Source organism: Siniperca chuatsi, linkage group LG11, assembly GCF_020085105.1.
Source record: "Siniperca chuatsi isolate FFG_IHB_CAS linkage group LG11, ASM2008510v1, whole genome shotgun sequence".
Lineage (NCBI taxonomy): Eukaryota > Metazoa > Chordata > Actinopteri > Centrarchiformes > Sinipercidae > Siniperca > Siniperca chuatsi.
This window is the reverse complement of record NC_058052.1, coordinates 29,134,494-29,153,459: the sequence shown is the minus strand read 5'-3', so window position 1 is coordinate 29,153,459 and position 18,966 is coordinate 29,134,494. Positions and strand designations below refer to the sequence as shown.

Here is an 18,966-nt window from a genome sequence, read left to right as displayed (position 1 = left end):
TGTGTCGGTGTGTGTCGTTGTGTGTCGGTGAGTGTCGGTGTGTGTTGTTGTGTGTCGGTGTGTGTCGGTGTGTGTTGTTGTGTGTCGGTGTGTGGTGTTGTTGTGTGTCGGTGTGTGTCGGTGTGTGTTGTTGTGTGTCGGTGTGTGGTGTTGTTGTGTGTCGGTGTGTGTCGTTGTGTGTCGGTGAGTGTTGTTGTGTGTCGGTGTGTGTTGTGTGTGTGGTGTGTGAGTGTGTGTCGTGTGTGTGTGTTGTTGTGTGTCGGTGTGTGTCGTGTGTGTCGGTGAGTGTCGTGTGTGGTGTTGTTGTGTGTCGGTGTGTGTCGTTGTGTGTCGGTGAGTGTCGGTGTGTGTTGTTGTGTGTCGGTGTGTGGTGTCGTTGTGTGTTGGTGTGTGTCGGTGTGTGGTGTTGTGTGTCGGTGTGTGGTGTCGTTGTGTGTCGGTGTGTGTTGTTGTGTGTCGGTGTGTTGTGTGTTGGTGTGTGTTACCAGAGTCGGACTCGGCGCTGACGGAGCGTTGTTCGGTCCAGCTCAGAGCGGCGGCGTCGTTTCCTGCAGATCGTCTGGACTTCCTGTCGCTCCTCTGACTCAGCAGCTCCAACTCTGAGCTCAGCTCATCGTTTCTGTCCCGCAGCTCCTGAACACAACACACACACACTTTCAGCATCCACATACTGTACAGTCATGAATCTACCTGCATGCAGACACACCAACCAACACACGCCAACGCTGCCGTTTCCCAGGCAACCAGTGCAGGAAACTAACTGAATTTACAACAGGCGTCGCAGCTCCAGACGTACACCGTCACAGGTTCAGGGTCTGTGGCGTGTTCATACACAGAAAAGTGTGTTCAGTACAGTCGGTATGCAAATTAAAAAAACAAAAAACTGGATTTTTGAGTGTGCTGTTGACGGACACTGCTGTCCCACAATGCAATGCACCAAACAAATGTGTCTAACTTCGTCCACAAAATGATAAAATATATTAATTGACCACAACAAAAACGAGACTAAAACTAAATTAAAAAAGTGACCTTTAAAAAGAAAAACTGACAAAACGTTTTACACTTTTCATCACCGAATAAAACCTGAACGAATCAGCTAATTACGGTTTTAAGGACCTGCGTGAAGATTTATCCGTTAAGCTGCAGCATCCTGCATTTCATCAACGTCTCTGACAGAAGTGGCAGCTAACGGAACCGCTTCTTCTAGGAAGCAAAACAAAAATCACACCTTTTCACACCGAAAATTAGACAAGAAGCCACGAGGAAACAGCTGTAAGCTAATTTAACACGCTCACATTGTTACTGTCGGTCCGTCGCGTTTGGAGGCCTCAGTACGAATGATCTAAATCTTCCTCTAGATGTTCGCCAAAGGGTGAATGTTTCAGCTGAGAACTAGATTAACTCCTCTGCAGCGGAGACAACGGTTAGCTGCAGGAAACAAAAGGTGTTTTTCACAGCGATCGCAGAGCGTCGGCTCACACATCACAGCGACGGGTGTTCTCAGGTGTTCTCACCTTGATTTTCTGTTGAACCAACACGAGGCGTTCAGGTGCACAAACAAAAACAGACATTAAAACTTCTGAACATGTTTTCTTTGCATGTTTGTGTCGCTTCACTTCGCAGAGAAAACAAAAGGCTTAACTTACAGACTGACGCGGCTGAACGCTAAACAAAACAAACGACTAGTAGATGGACACAGATTTCTAATATTTGGGATAAGCCCCTCTGGTCTTTTAACATGAAAACATGTCATTAAAGTTCGTTGCTTCTTTCTTTCTCTGTCCTACGATGTGATGAGGCAGCATGAAACAAACACACAGAAAGTTTACGTGTAAAAACATGAACGTGAATAAAAACCACTGACACTCGGACACCGTCTCTCACCCGGCACTGCAGCTCGTAATCTTTGATGATTTCGAAGAATCGCTCCTCGTGACTCAGACCGCCGCCTGCCGGGTCCAAGCTGCCAAACTGTCAATCAAAAACACAACAACACACATTATTGGTTTAATGTAACTGTCAATCAACCGATCAAAAAGGTCTTCTTCATCGGTCTGAGCAAAGAAGACGAGACGAAGAATGAAGAGAAGTCACAGAGGAAACCTTCATCAATAATTTACCTGCTACAAGGAGACGAGTCACCTTACACCACCGAGTGTTCCTGCTATCTTTGTGAGGACTAACGTTACACTTGCAAAGTAAGGACTTTTTGTCCGCTTTTAGGTTTAAGAATTGATTTTAGAGTTAAGGTTAGAGTCCAGTGTGTGTGTGTGTGTGTGTGTGTCAGGCAGTGTGGCATTTGAGATCACACACACACACACACACACACACACTGGACTCTAACCACACTAGTAAATCCATCAGTACGTACTCTGATGTAAAACTGTAGTTGTGTTCACATGCGCCCAGTGCTCCAGATACAAAACACTGGTTCAAACTGGTTTGACAGGACAACCTGCAAATGCAACATCTGACATATTATCATCTTATAAAGCAGCTGTTTGCTAACATGTTAGCCTGTTAGCAAACAGCTGCTTATTTCCGCCTCCAGCAGCGACAGAGTCACATGACGCTTCGTCAGGAGGCGTGACAGAGTCACATGACACTTCATCGGGAGGCGTGTCTGTGTCTCCTGATGGACGTCAGTCCGGTCTTCTCTCTGTCAGCTCTGTGTTTGGTCTCCAGCAGCTGCTGAGGGAAACATCTGGCTCTTCAGCTGCTAGATGCTCCGCTATGTTCAGCAGCTGCTCTCTGACTGAAACTCACTGAACACGAGCTGCTCAGCAGCAAACAGCAGACAAACTATCAGAACCACTGAGACTCAACCAGACAGGAAATGTGCTGCAACACCAAAACTAGCAGCTAAAAGAGGCTAAAAGGCTCCGTGGAGCTGCGGAGACGGAGACAGTTCTCGGAGACATTTTATTTTTAAGACTCAGAAGTGTTGAAGGTGATGAAGGACAATCTGACAAACAAGTTAAAAGTGTGTTTCGTTGTGTTACCTTGTCGTGCAGCAGCTGGTCCAGGTCTCTCTGCAGTTTGTTCACTGAGCTTTCTGCTTCAGTCAGCTTCAGCTTCACAACACTCAGCTCGTCCTCCAGACGACTGTTCTCCTGAACACACAGCAAAACATCTTCATACTTTAATATTTGTATCTCTGTTCACATTTAAAATCAGCGAACACCGACGGATCCATCAACGTATTTTTTTATCCATTTTCTCAAACTCTACAGCTCCCTCTCCAACGTTACACTCACAGATGTGTTTGATTGAAAATTACTCCACACAGACCACAGCAACATAAGCAAAGAAAACAACCCAGCCATTAATCACCGGTTATTAGCTTAAAATGACACAGCTGTAAAGTTTCCAAAGGGCTGTTGAAGAAGTGGATAAATAAAAACACACGAGGAGAAAAAGATCTCTCAGTATAATAATGTCCAGAACACCACCTTTAACTAGGAGCTCAGTAACAAACATATTAATAATAATTTACAGCTTCATAAAGACAGATGTTATAGCAGGTGTACCTAATAAAGTGGCCACTGAGTGGATGTTTGAACAACTAGCCCTTCCTTTAATTAAGTTATGCATACAAGACTTTTCACTCTTTAAAATCCGTGGTGGAATGTAACCAAGTACATTCAAGTACTACACTTCAGTAAAGTACGTCTCAGAGGGAAATATTGCACTTTTTACTCCACTACATTTATCTGATCACTAGTTACTTTGCAGATTCAGAATAATACTAAATGTAATCAACAAATAAATGATGTAATATTACAGATTAAGCTTTATTATACATTAAACTTTTTACTCCACTACATTTGTCTGACAGCTTTAGTTACTAGTTACTTTTTACATAAAAAAACCCCACATAATATGCTGATACGATATGACGCAGTACTATATTACTAATCTACCCAGCAGTATACAAAAGCATCTGAGATCGGCTCCACATCATTAAAATGCTCTTACGTGTATTCGTTAGTGATGAAAACAGACTAATATAACGTTCTGTAATAATACAACACTGTGAAAGGAGCCAGTCTGCATAATGAGTACTTTTACTTTTGATACTTGCTGATAATACTTGTGTATTTTTACTTTAGTAAAGGATCTGAGTACCTCTTCCTCCGCTGTTTAAAAACAGATCTCAGCTGGCAGTGGTCACCAAGTATTGTTTGATCAAATTATTTCTCATTTTTCCCACATTGTTGGAAAATTCCTTCTTTGCTTCCTCGAGTTCTCTTACTGGATGATGTGACCGATGTTTAAACATCCCTGTCACAAAGAAAGCGACCTGGCGAGCTGGTCTTAATGGCGGCTGAGAAAATGACGGTTTGAACTGTTAGATAAGGACACAGTATGTATTGGGGAGGATACAGGATGTGGCGTGAACGTGTACTATAAAAATACCAGACGGACCGGAGATGTTTCATTTTATCTCAAGTTAAAAAAAATGTATCATAAATAAAAAAAAAGGGAGAAGACAGAAACTTTAGCAGCAACAAAAATAAACACAAACAGGAAGTTTAACTAAATTTAAAACAATAAAAACGAATGTGACACGGTGTCGTTTTAAATCCTTTCCACCTGTAGGACCTGTGCAGGTGAGTGATGCGTCCTCACCTGTGTGGCGCTGCAGAGCTCCTCCTGCAGCTCCGCCTCCTGCGCTCTGAGCAGCTGCAGCTCGTCCTGCAGCGTGCTGCGCTCTCTCTCCGCCTGCTGCAGCAGAGCCTCGCTCTCCTGCTCCGACTGGCTGCGCAGAGCCGTCAGCCTATCGCGGAAGTCCTGCTCCAGGTCCCTGCCAATCGCAGAGCGGCTCGTCAGCGCCACGGTCTGATTCGCTTACACGTCTTTAGCTTTTTAAGTTGGTGATTTTTATGTCACCGTAACGACTGAGACACATCGTTGTTTGCTCTTATTTGTCTGTTAAGCTAACATTAGCTCTAGCAGCTAACGTATAGATGTAAACAGTATCATGTATCATTATTACCATACATGGACAACTGTGCAGCTGTTATCAATAAATGTGATGTGAATGTCAAAGCATTTCTTAAAATTACCGACCAAATAGACACTAATGTAACATCTCAAATTTCAGCTAAATAGCAATTTCTCTGTTCACAACAAGCAACGTGTCATTTTATAGCTTTTCTGTTTCGTTTTTCTTGTCATGTAGAAATAGTTAACGATGCTTTCGGACAAACGTATCTTATTTATATGTAGACAACCAATACATGCCTGCAGTTTAATGTTTAGAATAACCTCACCATGTAAATCGCAATATTGGTCAAAGCATAAAACTTAGGATTAGATATTTGCCTCATATCGTTCAGCCCTAATCAGGAGGACGAAGAGGAAGCCGCAGGTCTCACCTGATCCTGCTCTGGTTGAGCGTCTCTATGCTGGCGTGGCGGTCGTCCACCTCTCTGACCAGCTGCAGGTTCCTCTGATCAGCCTGATCCAGGTCTGCCTTCACCTTGTCCCGCTCCCTGCAGGCCTGCTCCGCCACCACCCTGAACACACACACACCAAGCTGAAAAGATTTGTTTCTCTTCTGGCTCGAAGCTTCCAGTCTGTTGCACCTGTAACCACCTGTAACCACCTGTAACCACGCCCACTGGTGATGTCAGCTATTGTTGTTGCCCCTAATTCAGATTTTTTTTTATAACTTTTGTCTATGAAAGTGCTCGATAAATAAAAAGTTTATTATTCTTATTGTTGTCCACAAGTTAGTAGTCTTCACTGCAGCAAGGTGAGAGCTTAAAAATCGCTGGAGATCAAAGATAAAATCCAGCTAAATATGAATAAAACTCCGCATGTGGCTCCTAAAAACATATTTTACTCCTGGAACCCTAAAGCTTTCAAGCTACACAATTACTCTATATATATATTTCAACTTAAGTAGTTTTAAAAGTTAGATCAAATATTTGTTAGATCATTTTGTAAACACAGACACCAAAAGGTCACTTAACACCCCTAAAGATATAATCTTGATCTCCACTGGTTTAACTTCTGACTGCAGTGATGTAAACGTGTACTCTAGGAAGTGTCAGCACGCCGTGACATCACTGTCACTGCGCTTTATTTGCCCGTGCTAGCAGGAAACGCGTAGATATAGCGCATGGCAGCATATCACACTGAATCAGCTGATAATCAAACCGTGGTAATGAAGTAATTAAATTTTTATTATTTGTCATGATAATAAACAAATAAATAAATAAATAAATAAATAAATAAATAATGGCATGGGCTTATAAGACAGTAACATTTCACACAGACCAGAGTTCAGCGTATACTATCCAAACGGCCATCAAGAGAAAAACAGCTGAAGCATCTTTCATATCCAATCTGCAGACCATCATTGTAGTACTGGACAAATCTGAATGAATACTAATTAAATAATCCATCTTGCCTTCGTTTCCAGGCCTTTAATTTCATCTTTTACAGCCTTTAGGTGTTAGAGACAGAACAGCAGCTGTAACACCTGGATCCAGACACCAGCAGCCATGTGACACCTGTGTGTTCACGACGCTGTTGGTGCAACGCACGTGGTGCTTTGTTTACTTACCACACAGAGCTGCCAATTCAAGTCGGCGTAAGCGGCTTTCATCTACGTTTTAAATGAAGTGAAACCCACAGAGCAGGCTTCTGACCGCACCCTGTCACAGCCACATGGTGGAGGCTGTGGCCGGAGCTCAAACAGACCGAAACCTTTTCAGCCTGCTGTTGAATCAAACTCTGCAGCACTTCACAGCTCTAAAACACGAGGAACATTTTCAGTATCGCGCCGGACTCAAGGCGAATCCTTTAACACTCATCTCACTGCAGACGCAGCTCCCCTCCAGCAGGGGGAACCAAAATATGGCCAAAAGTATGTGGACACCCCTGTCCCCACACAGAGTAAAGCTCATAGTTTTGGAATATAATGTTCAACTGTCACATATAGCTGTATGTTCTGCTGTCCACACACTTTTGGCCATATAGATCTATATATCTCCCACCAGTACAACCAGTCTGACGTTGTTTGTTTAAAAAGGAACCATCAGATGTTTCAGATGGATATCAATTTCATCTCTGTGTTTATCCTAGCTTAGCACAAAGTAACTGTTAGCCTAGAAACAAAAATGCACCTTCCAATAAGTCCAAACCAGTCTGATTTACATGCTAACAAGCCTGCAGAAGAGTGTGATCAATATTCAAACCAAATAACATTCAGCCTATCAAGTTAGCTGCAGCCTGAGGAAATGCAAACTAGACAACAGCGAGAGCAGAACACAAACAGAGCTAATTATCTTCACCAAACCACAGCAGAGCTGTAGTTTACATTACAAAGCGTTAGCTCTGGTTTGGAGTTTAGGCCGGTGACGGATCCAGAACTTCATTTCAAACTTTTCCCAGCATTCACACTACTTAAGGACTGAATCTGAACAGGCAGATCCTCTCCTTGCCCTGCTGGTCTCAGGTGAAGGAAACAGTGATTGCGGATGCAGGGTAAAGTCATCAGGCGTGTAAATATAACACAGATCGTCAGGGGCAACCAGAAGCATCCTGAGCAGCATTGTTGGCTCAAGACTCATCATAAAATGGCTGAAAATAATAATGAAAGCATCATTCATATGTCCGCTGCACAGACCGATGCTTTACTGCCAGTAAAGAGAGATTAAGGGAGTAAAGAGAGATAAAGTGGAAAGACACATCCAGGTTCTCCTGAACAACGCAATTAGTCACGAGCTGGAAATACAAACACACTTTTTGAGGGTGAAAGTTCATTCTTGACTTTGGGAACAGACAAAAGAGTAAATCAGGGTTTTTCCCCAGAAAACGGTTAGCGGAGGTGGAAAGCGCTGCCCCAACCCGTCTGATCACAGCAGACCAGCTGGTCAATACCGACTTTAAACTAACTGCAACTCGACTCAACTCCATCTCACGTCATTTTATAAAAAGGTACTCTGGAGTCTGATCGATAGAGCTGCGGAGGAATGTTTTCATGTGTGGAAGAAGAAGAAGACGGCTAGCTAGTAAACATGGATGTAAACACTGTAGGATGTAAAATAGTTGTTTTGTTTGTTTAAAAATCAGCTTTTCACATGTTTTATGGAGGAAGGAAACACATTCAACGTGTTCATTAGGGCTTATAACATAACTTTGTTTACAACAAAACTCTACAGGCAGCTTTAAGCTACTTACTAGATGACGGTTTAACCAATCACATCACTCTCTAAATACGTGGCCCTGAACCTTAATATATCTCAGAAGTGTAATCACTTCTTCCGACGTTAGACACTCTTTCTTTCAGGCGACGTTATAAAAACGCTGCTTCTGTCTGCAGGTGTGGAGCTGTGAGCCGAGCTCGGTCCGACTGCAGGAAACCTACTGCAGGTGCTGGATCTCGTTCTTGTAGGAGATGAGCGCCGCCTGGTGGATGCCATTCCCGCTGACCAGCAGCTCGTTGTCCAGAGCCAGAGTCAGGTCTGCCAGACTGAGACGCTCCTCCAGAGGGAAGTCCAGAGTCTGCAGGGGGAACAACAGAAAACAAAGATGTATTTAACCTCACCTGCAGCAAGAACCAGGCCTTTATAAGAACCAGGCCTTTATAAGAACCAGGCCTTTATAAGAACCAGGGCTTTAGTCCTAATGGCTCCTGTTTTATATTGGAGTATTTCGGTGAGAAGCCTCCCTGTTTTGAGCTGGTTTATCAGCAGCATCAGCAGGTTTCAGACACTTCTGAGACTTCAAGGACCGACCCGAAAAGTCAAAAATAAAGAATCAAAGCTGGTTAAAACAGCTAGCTTGTGACTGAATATTTTATTACATTGAACAAGTAAAAAGGAAAATGAGGTTTTCTCCTTTAATACCTTTTGATTATGAATAACTGATGCAAATCATCCCACAGTTGTTTTTCCTGGTGTGAGATGATCGTTGCAGCTTCATGTGGCTTTCAGTCTCGTTTAACGGAGTCTGTTTCTGCAGCAGAGACGAATTCCTCTTCAGCGATTATTATAATTGGAGTTTGAAACCGATTCAAGTGTCAGTCCAGTCTTGGTTTGGATTATTATGACCCACCACACATCACAGTGACACTGTCAACCACCAACCAGTACTTAAGTAGTAATACAAGTAAAAGTCCTGCATTCAAATTTTTACTTGAGTAAAAGTACATAAGCATTAGATTCAAAATATACTTTTACTACTATATACTTATACTACTATACTCCATCTTCCATCTGAGAGACGGGCCCGGTGAAACCCGTCACCTCCTCCTGTCTGAACCAGAATCTCCTCAGAAACGCAGACGTTCAACAGAAACTTAACTTCCTGTCACGGTTTCGTCCTGACCGGAGAATATTCTGCTCCGTTGCTGGAAATCAAGTTCTCCAACGGGAACGTGACGGACAGATAAAACCCGAGGTTGTGTTCAGGGGAACGAGCAGGAGCTCAGTGCCACGCTGCTCCAGTTTGGGGAAACCCTGAACCTCACAGCAGAAAACCACGGGGCTGATGAGGTGGTTTGGCTGAAGCTCAATGAGAGATAAAGCCAGAGTGTGGTTCATCGTGTAAATCATCCCAGGAGGAGAAGCGTTACCAAACAATCAGAGAGGATGAGAGGAGGGTTTAATATACTGAGAGTTAACACAGGACTCTGTATTGTGATTTACAGCAGAGGTAAAAGAAAAACAGCAAGTCTCAACTGAGTCTAAGCAAAAGCTGTGTAACTGAACACGTATCAGAATTGCATTGGGCCATATTGGCTGATTTTCTTTAAAGACTTCAGGTTGTGTCTACGATCGACCCAGAAATTGAAGTTGGTCTGAAATGAAAACGCCACTGACAAAAAAACGTGCCATCAACAGCTCTTCAGTAAAAACGTCCAGAAAGCAGGTTTAAATTATCTGACCAAAAATGAGACATTTGAAAAGCTCTGTTGGCCTTTTTCTCCTGTCTGCTGATACAAAGGCTTTATTATCTAACCACACAGTGAATCTGGTGGGAACTGAAATTATTCACGATGAACCTGAAGCGTTTTGTACGTCGATCTTTAAAAAAAAAAAAAAAGTGACGGCAGATAACAGTTTCGTTAAGAGCTTCGAGTGAATCCAGGTATTTTGCAAACCTGGAACCCGATTCAAAGTGGAGACATGCATGGACGCAGAGGATCGGCTTAATCACACTGAGACAGATTTAATCAGAAATTACATGTGAAGAAACCAAAACAGACCAAATCCGACCCCAAACTCGTCACTCAGGACTCATCGGGTTCAGGTCTGGCAGTTTAAAGTGATTCTGGACGAACTGTGAGCAGATCTTCCTCCTGAAGCTTCTCCTCCACAGCGACAGATCGCCTACACCGACTGGAATAAAAGTCTCAGGTTTGTTTCTCTGCTGTTTAGAGCAACATGAAAGTCTGAGAGTTTTGTCAAATAATAAACCTGATCACTATAAAACAGCCCTTTGCCCACACACCTGGTCCTGGTCTGTACTGACCTGCAGGATGTCCCGGCTGTTCCTGATGCCCTCCTCGGTCCAGAGGGCGATGACCTGCTCGGGGCTGGTGCATCCTGAGCCTTCGTCCAGCCGGCTGAGGACTCTCTGACCCACCGTGGCCGTCAGCAGGGAGGGCGAGGTGGAGCGAGCCGAGCGCTCCTCTAACACCGCCTGAGACTGCATGGACAACCAGAAACCAGAGTCAGACATTAGTCCACATTCAGACCTGAGAGGTAAAGGTACGTGTCTGCTGGTTTTTAGACAAAAGGAAGCAGTTTCACTGCAGAGATCAGCAGGTTTCTGCAGACAAAGCAGCAGTAATGAGCAGATTTCTCAGGGTCCTAATAAACGCCTGTTGTTGCAGCGTGATGTTGTAACATTTAATCTGGATTAGCCTCCTTTCACTCAGAGCCAGGCAGGCCTGGGGACAAACCTCCCAGAAACACCAGTTCAGAACATGGAGAGCAGCGCATGGACGGCTGGGTTAACCCGTCGCCTGTTCGGTTCACATGAGGCCAGTGGTTTTGCACCGTTACAGGGAGGTCACGCAGGAGGGACGCTGGAGGTTCATGGTTTTTGCATTCATTTGAACTCCCGCGATAATTCATATCTAATAGTTTTTAACAACATTTGACAGCACTTTTAGAACCATTAGTCTACATCCACACGTTTCAGCGTAGATCTGTCCAACATCAACACTCACACATGAGACTCTGCGGGTCTGACTTCATCACATCACACTGAAATGTTTGGACTCAAACTTTCTAAAATCACCTGTGTGTAGCAGGAGGTCCTGGTCATCCTGTCTGTCCTCACCCACGTTAACAGCCCACAGCCTGAGATCAGACCTGACGTGCAGTACATGACGGTTTCTGCCTGCCTGTCTGAACAGCTACCTGTTCTCCTGCAGCACCTGGCTGAGTCCCTCCCCCCCTGATTGGACTGATGACTGTCAGCTGCAGCAGAGCCTCCTGATTGGAGCTTCTGCTTGTTGGTGGAAAGATGACGCTGCATTCAGGAGCTCCTCGTGAACCAAGAAACTCTCTTTTGGTGGGAAATACTGTGAGAAAAGTCATTTTTCTGTGGCTGAAATTCAGTTTTGAATATGAGGAGTAACTGATGATCCAAGTTATCGTTTAGCTTTTTAGTGTAGGTTTTACTGTATCTGTGCAATGCTTTGGTTTGATATCATTTGACTGATTTAAAGTGACTACATTTGATTTGAAATTATCCTAAACGTTTGACCTCAGAGGTTTGTGTTAAGGCTTCAACACTTTCTCTTTAGCTTTAAATCTATATTATATTACATTCTGTTTGGCGTGGTTTTATAGGGCTTCTCCAACAGGCTGACATCCCCTGCACTTAATGTGACCTCAACCAGGTTGTATTTTTTAGGTAATTCAGAGTTTCTTTCACAGCTGACACACAACATGAAACATGAACATGTAGCTAGTTTTTTTTTACCTGACATAAACTTACCTTTACTTAAAGTCTTGAGCAAAGAAATGTGACCGTTTTCAAATCTGGTCAAATAAAGTTTTTAAAAAATCAACCTGTGAACGGAAGTGATGCGCCTCACGTCTGCAGCTGGACCCTTCTCAGTGTTTTAGATCATGCTCAGTGAACGTCCCAGTGCCGCCTCCCACCACAGCTCACAAACCATTAAACAGACGTCAAGTTCCCACCAACAAACTGGCTTACAGCACTGTCAACGCACCAAACTGTGTTGAACAATATGTCATTTTAACTATGCTAGTGTTTTAAGTATGGTAGTGCATTGTGTCTGACCCTGTGTGGCGCCCTCTGCGGGTCAGCTGATCGCACAGGGGTGGAGCAGGAGATGGGGGCGGAGCCACGCAGAACCTTCTGGAAGTCCCTGATGCTGACTCGGCCGTCCAGGTCGGCGTCCAACTTCCTGAGCAGCACGTCCAGCTCCTGTTTTAATATTGACAGCTGTTACCGATCGTAATACATTACATTACACTTCCTCCTGCAGGCGGTGGGCGGAGTCTTACCTCTGTGTTGAGCTGCTGCAGGCCCAGGTGATCACACACCGCCGTCAGGACGCCTCCGCCTCCTCCTCCTCCTCCTCCAACGACAACCCCCAGCCCCACTTCCTCCTGCTGAGAACCTGCAAAACACACACACAAAAAGATTAACATTAATATATTAACATCGCACGAGCCATAAAGGAAGTAGAAACTAACTAAAATCATAGATTCCAACATACGGAGCTCGTTGCAAATTTAAAGGCACAATCACTGATACCTCTCACTCCCAAAATTGATTGACAGGTCTTCTAATACAAAGTTATTATCTGGGTCCGGGGCTTCGTGTGTCCTGGGGACCTAAGCTCAGTGCATAATTAGCCATAATATAACCATCTACATTAGCCTTTAACCCATGAAGGCAGAAACATTAAATGAAACACAGTAAATCATGTGATATGTCGTAAAGCTTGTTTTACATGGCTGAACTAACGTTACCTGTCAGTGACTGAGTTCACTACCTAACTACAAGAGAAACAGTACAAGCTGCTTCACAGGTGTTACAGTAAACACCTGACTGACTCGTCCACTGTGTGAGTTTTCCGTTTGGCTTTCCCTCTTTATGCGGGTGTCCTACCAAATGATTGCTTTTCGTGGGCACTCCTCAATGTTCCCACGTCCTCTTACAAAAGCACACGAAACTATCGTCTTTATATTTACATGTTGACATGACTGCGGTCTGGGCTTAAAGAAGACTCTTGGTGTGGAGGGCTTGAATCTGACTCACACTGACAGTGAACCAGCATGACTTCACAGCCAGGTCGAGGTGATAAGGTGAGGAAACATCAATCCGTAACTAAGGAGATTGACAGGTACGCAATGCTTGGGGAAAAGGTCCCAGGAACATCCAAAAAAAACTTAAAAATTATAGATATAATCATCAAAATATCATGTCAGGACCCACTTTGGCTGATCTTTGTTATATGTTACACCAATTTCACACATGAAGATCAGGTTACTGGTCATGGTTAGTACCTCTCCTGTGAAACAGTATAATGTCTTCTGTGGCTCTGCAGGGGAAAATCTCCAGTAGTCTCCGAGCCTAACCTGAGATCGTAGCTCAGAAAGTTTGTTGCAAACTGCCGACGTGGCTGTTAACCAGGCAGCGAGGCAAATGCTTCTTTAAACGACCTCCTCCATGCTGCATCATAGAAACACGGCCTCTCCTGGATGATGTAGCCATCATGTATGTTTATGTTCTGACCACCAGTTTGAATTATTTAAGTTTCATTTTTGATCCAAAATTAGCCCAGAATTTAAAAATAAATTGACCATAAATGCATCCTGGGAGTCGCAGTTAACTTCTACCAAGAAGTGTTTATGTGCAGTGTGTACTTTTTGACTTTTGATCAAAGAACCAGATGTTTTCTAACACAGATGTTCAGGAGAGTTTCATGTAGAAGAGCTGTGAGTCATGTAACACTGTCAATGGGAAAACTGAAAGGGACTTTTAAAACAACTATTCAGTTGCATTATGGGTAATGTAGGATCTAGTGTTTTTCAGTTTGATCCATACTAGGGACTAAAAGTCAGGATATCTCCACATCTTCTGTTTTTCTCACAAGTCTGCTTATTATCTAAGTGAAATACTAGATGGCTGGACTTCTGTTTAACTTTGGAAAACTCTGTTTATGCTACGAGAAGCCAAATTTAACCCAGCGTGAATGTGTTCACACGAATACTGCTGGCAAAGATGAACAAAGGTTATAAATCCAAAATAAACAGTAGAGCAGAGAGTACCTTTAGACTGAAAGTCTGGCTGGATGTTCTCCTTCGGACTTCCTGCTTCTTCATCAGACTTCAGGCTCTGCAGAGAAAACATGGAGGTCAGTGACAGTCTGCAATACAGTGTGGTCACTGCGCGTGTGCGTTTACCAGCCCGTTAAACTCGTCTGAACTAACAGCAGAAAGTGTTATGAAAGAGTGTGTGCAGCGTGGACGAGAGGATGCTGGGAAAAAAACTATGAAAGTGTGTGTGTGTGTGTGTGTGTGCAGTGATGCCAACAGACCAAACAGTGATCAGAAGGAATTCCTGAGCGGCCATTACTTCTGCTACACTGAACATATTGTGTGTGTGTGTGTGTACAGTGTATAGACGTTAAAGAGCTTAGCGTGTCAAACGCCTCTGTCGGGACATTTGTGGGAAACTGAACCTGTGACTTTTCCACTCACACCAGAAGATTCAATTCAAGTCTATTTGTCTAAGAGGAAAAACAGATTTTTGCATGTCGTAATCGTACGGTCCGTCACAATACCTACAGTTAAGCGCACGTCACCTGACGGCAGGTAAAAGGGAAGTTGGTCCCACCAGCCTACAGTGTCCCACCGTCTCTACACACTTCTGCTTTATTCAGAGCTAAATGTTTCCCAAAGTTCTCCACGGTTTACTGCTCCACACCAGTCCAGCTGTTGGTGGTAAGCTGGTTTTGTGACCGATAGTAATCAGCGTGAATTTTATTCTTCATGTCCAAACACAACAAAGTTATGGCAGAGCCTGCACAGTTAGTTATCCAGTCTTGTCTCTAAGGTCTCGCTGTCTTTCCTCTTCTGTTAAATCCTCCCTATGAAGTCTAGGTGTCACTATGGACCAGGACCTGACTCTGTCTGGACCAACATGTCAACTGTTTGATTCGTTCCTGCTCAGGCCCGTTGTGTCTCAAGTGGAGATGGAGATGATAATTCATTCTCGACTGCTGTAACTCCCTCTTCACCTCAGCAGGTCATCCAACCCCGGATTGTTTACAAGCGGTCCTGCTGCAGAGCTTTAGACCAGGTCCTCCAAAAGCTCTCGTGTGACACAGATCTTGATTTCTCTTCGCTGGCTCCATCAAATTCATAATCCAGTTTCAGTTCTTGCGATCCCTTACAGAGCTCTGCAGGGTCAGACAGCTGCAGCAGTCCTGTATCACCAGCAGGTCTCTGAGGTCCTCTGGTCAGGTCTGTTGGTTGTTCCTCGATCCAGACTTGAAACTAAAGGAGACTTTGAGGTTGTGGCTTCTAAACTTTGGAACTTCAGATCTGTAAATTTGTGTAATTTTAATTTGTCTATTTTATGTTGTTTTATTCTTCGTAAGTCTGTATGTGTGTCAGTTCTTTTTGTGATGCTCTTGAAAGCTGCTATATAAATTATAATAAAAGTTACTTATCATATTATTAACAATCTGTTCTTCTTGATGAGAATAATTTCACATATCTGAAACTGTCAAAATTAATATTAATATTTTCCGTAGTTCATACACGCACAGTTATGAAACATTTCAAAATGCGCCTGCATTGTTTTGAGACTCAGTCAAATAAAAGGCTATTTTTCCAGTCATATATTTAATCATTGAAGTTTTCTTAAATGTTAAAATATCATCTCGTCTCGTTCTCGTGAGCTGAGTGTATCGTCACACCCCTGGTGCTGAGTCGTCTGATTGTTACTGTAACACTGTCTGGTTGATGCTAATTTTTCATTATGTGGAAATTAAATAAAACCAACAAAGCTGAGCTCGATCAAGACATGTATTTGTCCTCATTGAATAAGTGTGACCCAGTGAGGTCCGATAAACTTGCACACGATTGCGGTCTTAACTTACACTTACAGGTGGCAATTACCAAAAATACGTCACACAAGTCAACCACTTGACTACTCGCAAATACTGCAAGTATGGGTGTTGGGACAGACCCATCATCTCTGCATCTTTACATTCATGAATTAAGTCTCTCTCTCTCTCCCCGTCCATTTGTGTTGACTGTAAAGTGCCGACACAACTATTTAAATCAAGACAGTGATTCGGACAATAATCAGAAAAAAGCAGGCAGGTTTGCAGACGTCAGAAAGAAACTCTTTCAATTCCCAAAAATGTTTCCTGAGTGTTTTGTCACTAAACAGTGTGCGTGAGAGTGTGTGTCCCAGAGGAAACACAGCCTCCACAAATGAACATTAGTATTAAATATTGAACAGTGTTGTATAACTGTTCTCAGTGAACTGGAACACAGTGGGACTCAGATTCCTGTCCTAAACTCTTACCTTTTCTGTGAGGTTTGAAAGAAGTTTACAGTTTTTCTCAAGTGCTCCAGCACATTTTTAAAACTTTGTTCATCACATCTATTTATACAGCGCTGCACAACACTTCATTTACTTCAGCCATCACTCATTCACAACATTTGTGTAATGTGAAGCAGTGGCCTGTAAACGTTCCTTCATCCTGTCAGACTGTAGACGAGCAGATCATTGTCTCCGGCAGACTGCTCTGTCACAGGCTGTGTAGCTGTTGTCGCTGTGTGTAGCTGTTGTCGCTGTGTGTGGGTGTTGTGTTGTCGCTGTGTGTAGGTGTTGTGTTGTCGCTGTGTGCAGCTGTTGTGTTGTCGCTGTGTGTAGGTGTTGTGTTGTCGCTGTGTGTAGGTGTTGTGTTGTCGCTGTGTGTAGCTGTTGTCGCTGTGTGTAGGTGTTGTGTTGTCGCTGTGTGTAGGTGTTGTGTTGTCGCTGTGTGTAGCTGTTGTCGCTGTGTGTAGGTGTTGTGTTGTCGCTGTGTGTAGCTGTTGTCGCTGTATGTAGGTGTTGTGTTGTCGCTGTGTGTAGCTGTTGTCGCTGTGTGTAGGTGTTGTGTTGCCGCTGTGTGTAGCTGTTGTCGCTGTGTGTAGGTGTTGTGTTGTCGCTGTGTGTAGCTGTTGTCGCTGTGTGTAGGTGTTGTGTTGTCGCTGTGTGTAGCTGTTGTCGCTGTGTGTAGCTGTTGTGTTGTCTCTGTGTGTAGCTGTTGTCACTGTTTGCAGCTGTTGTGTTGTCGTTGTGTTGTCACTGTGTGTAGCTGTCGCTGTGTGCAGCTGTTGTGTTGTCGTTGTGTTGTCGCTGTGTGTAGCTGTTGTTGCTGTGTGTAGGTGTTGTGTTGTCGCTTTGTGTAGCTGTTGTTGTCGCTGTGTGTAGGTGTTGTGTTGTCGCTGTGTGTAGCTGTTGTCTCTGTGTGTAGCTGTTGTGTTGTCGCTGTGTGTAGGTGTGGTGTTGCCGCTGTGTGTAGCTGTTGTCGCTGTATGTAGGTGTTGTGTTGTCGCTGTGTGTAGCTGTTGTCGCTGTGTGTAGGTGTTGTGTTGTCGCTGTGTGTAGCTGTTGTCGCTGTGTGTAGCTGTTGTGTTGTCTCTGTGTGTAGCTGTTGTCACTGTTTGCAGCTGTTGTGTTGTCGTTGTGTTGTCACTGTGTGTAGCTGTCGCTGTGTGCAGCTGTTGTGTTGTCGTTGTGTTGTCGCTGTGTGTAGCTGTTGTTGCTGTGTGTAGGTGTTGTGTTGTCGCTGTGTGCAGCTGTTGCGTTGTCGCTTTGTGTAGCTGTTGTTGTCGCTGTGTGTAGGTGTTGTGTTGTCGCTGTGTGTAGCTGTTGTCACTGTGTGCAGCTGTTGTGTTGTCACTGTGTGTAGCTGTTGTCGCTATGTGTAGCTGTTGTGTTGTCATTGTGTTGTCACTGTGTGTAGCTGTTGTCACTGTGTGCAGGTGTTGTCGCTGTGTGTAGCTGTTGTCACTGTGTGCAGGTGTTGTCGCTGTGTATAGGTGTTGTCGCTGTGTGTAGGTGTTGTCGCTGTGTGCAGCTGTTGTCACTGTGTGCAGCTGTGTGCAGCTGTTGTCACTGTGTGTAGGTGTTGTCGCTGTGTGTAGGTGTTGTCGCTGTGTGCAGCTGTTGTTGTGTTGTCGCATATAGGTGTTGTCACTGTGTGCAGGTGTTGTCTGTGTGCAGGTGTGTGTATAGGTGTTGTCGCTGTGTGCAGCTGTTGTCACTTGTCGCTGTGTGTAGGTGTTGTCGCTGTGTGCAGCTGTTGTCACTGTGTGCAGGTGTTGTCGCTGTGTATAGGTGTTGTCGCTGTGTGCAGCTGTTGTCACTGTGTGCAGGTGTTGTCGCTGTGTGTGGTCAGTGATTTAAGAAAAGGAGGTTAAAACTGCTGTGAAAAATTCAGCAGCACATGAATTATTTAACTGTCAGTTTTACTGTCAGTTAGCTGCAGCAGCATAAAAAAAAACTCAGTTTGTTAAGGAGCGACAGCATCGTTTAGAGAGCCGTCACCATCAGCACAGAGTAAAGAATACATTTAATTAGAGGAGAAAAAGACAAGAGAGGCCACACATCCAAAACCAGGTTTCCCCTCCGCTAATCTGTGTTCTGATATAAGAACTGATCTTATTTAGAACCAGGTTTCAGGGGGCTGAATGAAATTTATTTATTTATTTATTTTTTTAAATCGATACCAAAGGTGCCATAAGGGTACCGAATTTTGGTATTTGTAACCCAACTCTATTAGCTCTGTTTTTTAATCCAAAGAGACTTACATTTGGGGTTCTGTGTTTTGCTCGAGGAACATGAAATGAAATTACAAAGAATGTTTTTATCTTGTAATCGAAGGCTAAACTGGATTTTAGTGCTGATGCAGATTATTATTGGTAAAGACAAGCACACAATGCTGAATTT

At 43.9% G+C, this 18,966-nt stretch overlaps 1 protein-coding gene across 3 annotated transcripts in view; it reads right to left on the bottom strand.

Annotated features, from left to right (window-relative positions):
- Window positions 1-18,966, bottom strand: part of ninl (ninein-like) — a 45,980-nt gene that overhangs the window by 16,144 nt on the left and 10,870 nt on the right. For 2 of the 3 annotated variants that reach the window (XM_044213939.1, XM_044213941.1), the window contains exons 5-14: window positions 14,280-14,346; window positions 12,507-12,622; window positions 12,280-12,426; window positions 10,492-10,668; window positions 8,384-8,520; window positions 5,382-5,522; window positions 4,633-4,807; window positions 3,003-3,113; window positions 1,885-1,971; window positions 486-633 (exon numbers count right to left, since the gene is read on the bottom strand). In XM_044213939.1, coding sequence (XP_044069874.1) covers window positions 486-633; window positions 1,885-1,971; window positions 3,003-3,113; window positions 4,633-4,807; window positions 5,382-5,522; window positions 8,384-8,520; window positions 10,492-10,668; window positions 12,280-12,426; window positions 12,507-12,622; window positions 14,280-14,346 — 1,306 coding nt within the window. Of the gene's footprint in view, window positions 1-485; window positions 634-1,884; window positions 1,972-3,002; window positions 3,114-4,632; window positions 4,808-5,381; window positions 5,523-8,383; window positions 8,521-10,491; window positions 10,669-11,265; window positions 11,445-12,279; window positions 12,427-12,506; window positions 12,623-14,279; window positions 14,347-18,966 lie in introns of those variants that run through there. The other variant, XM_044213940.1, reaches the window with a different exon arrangement.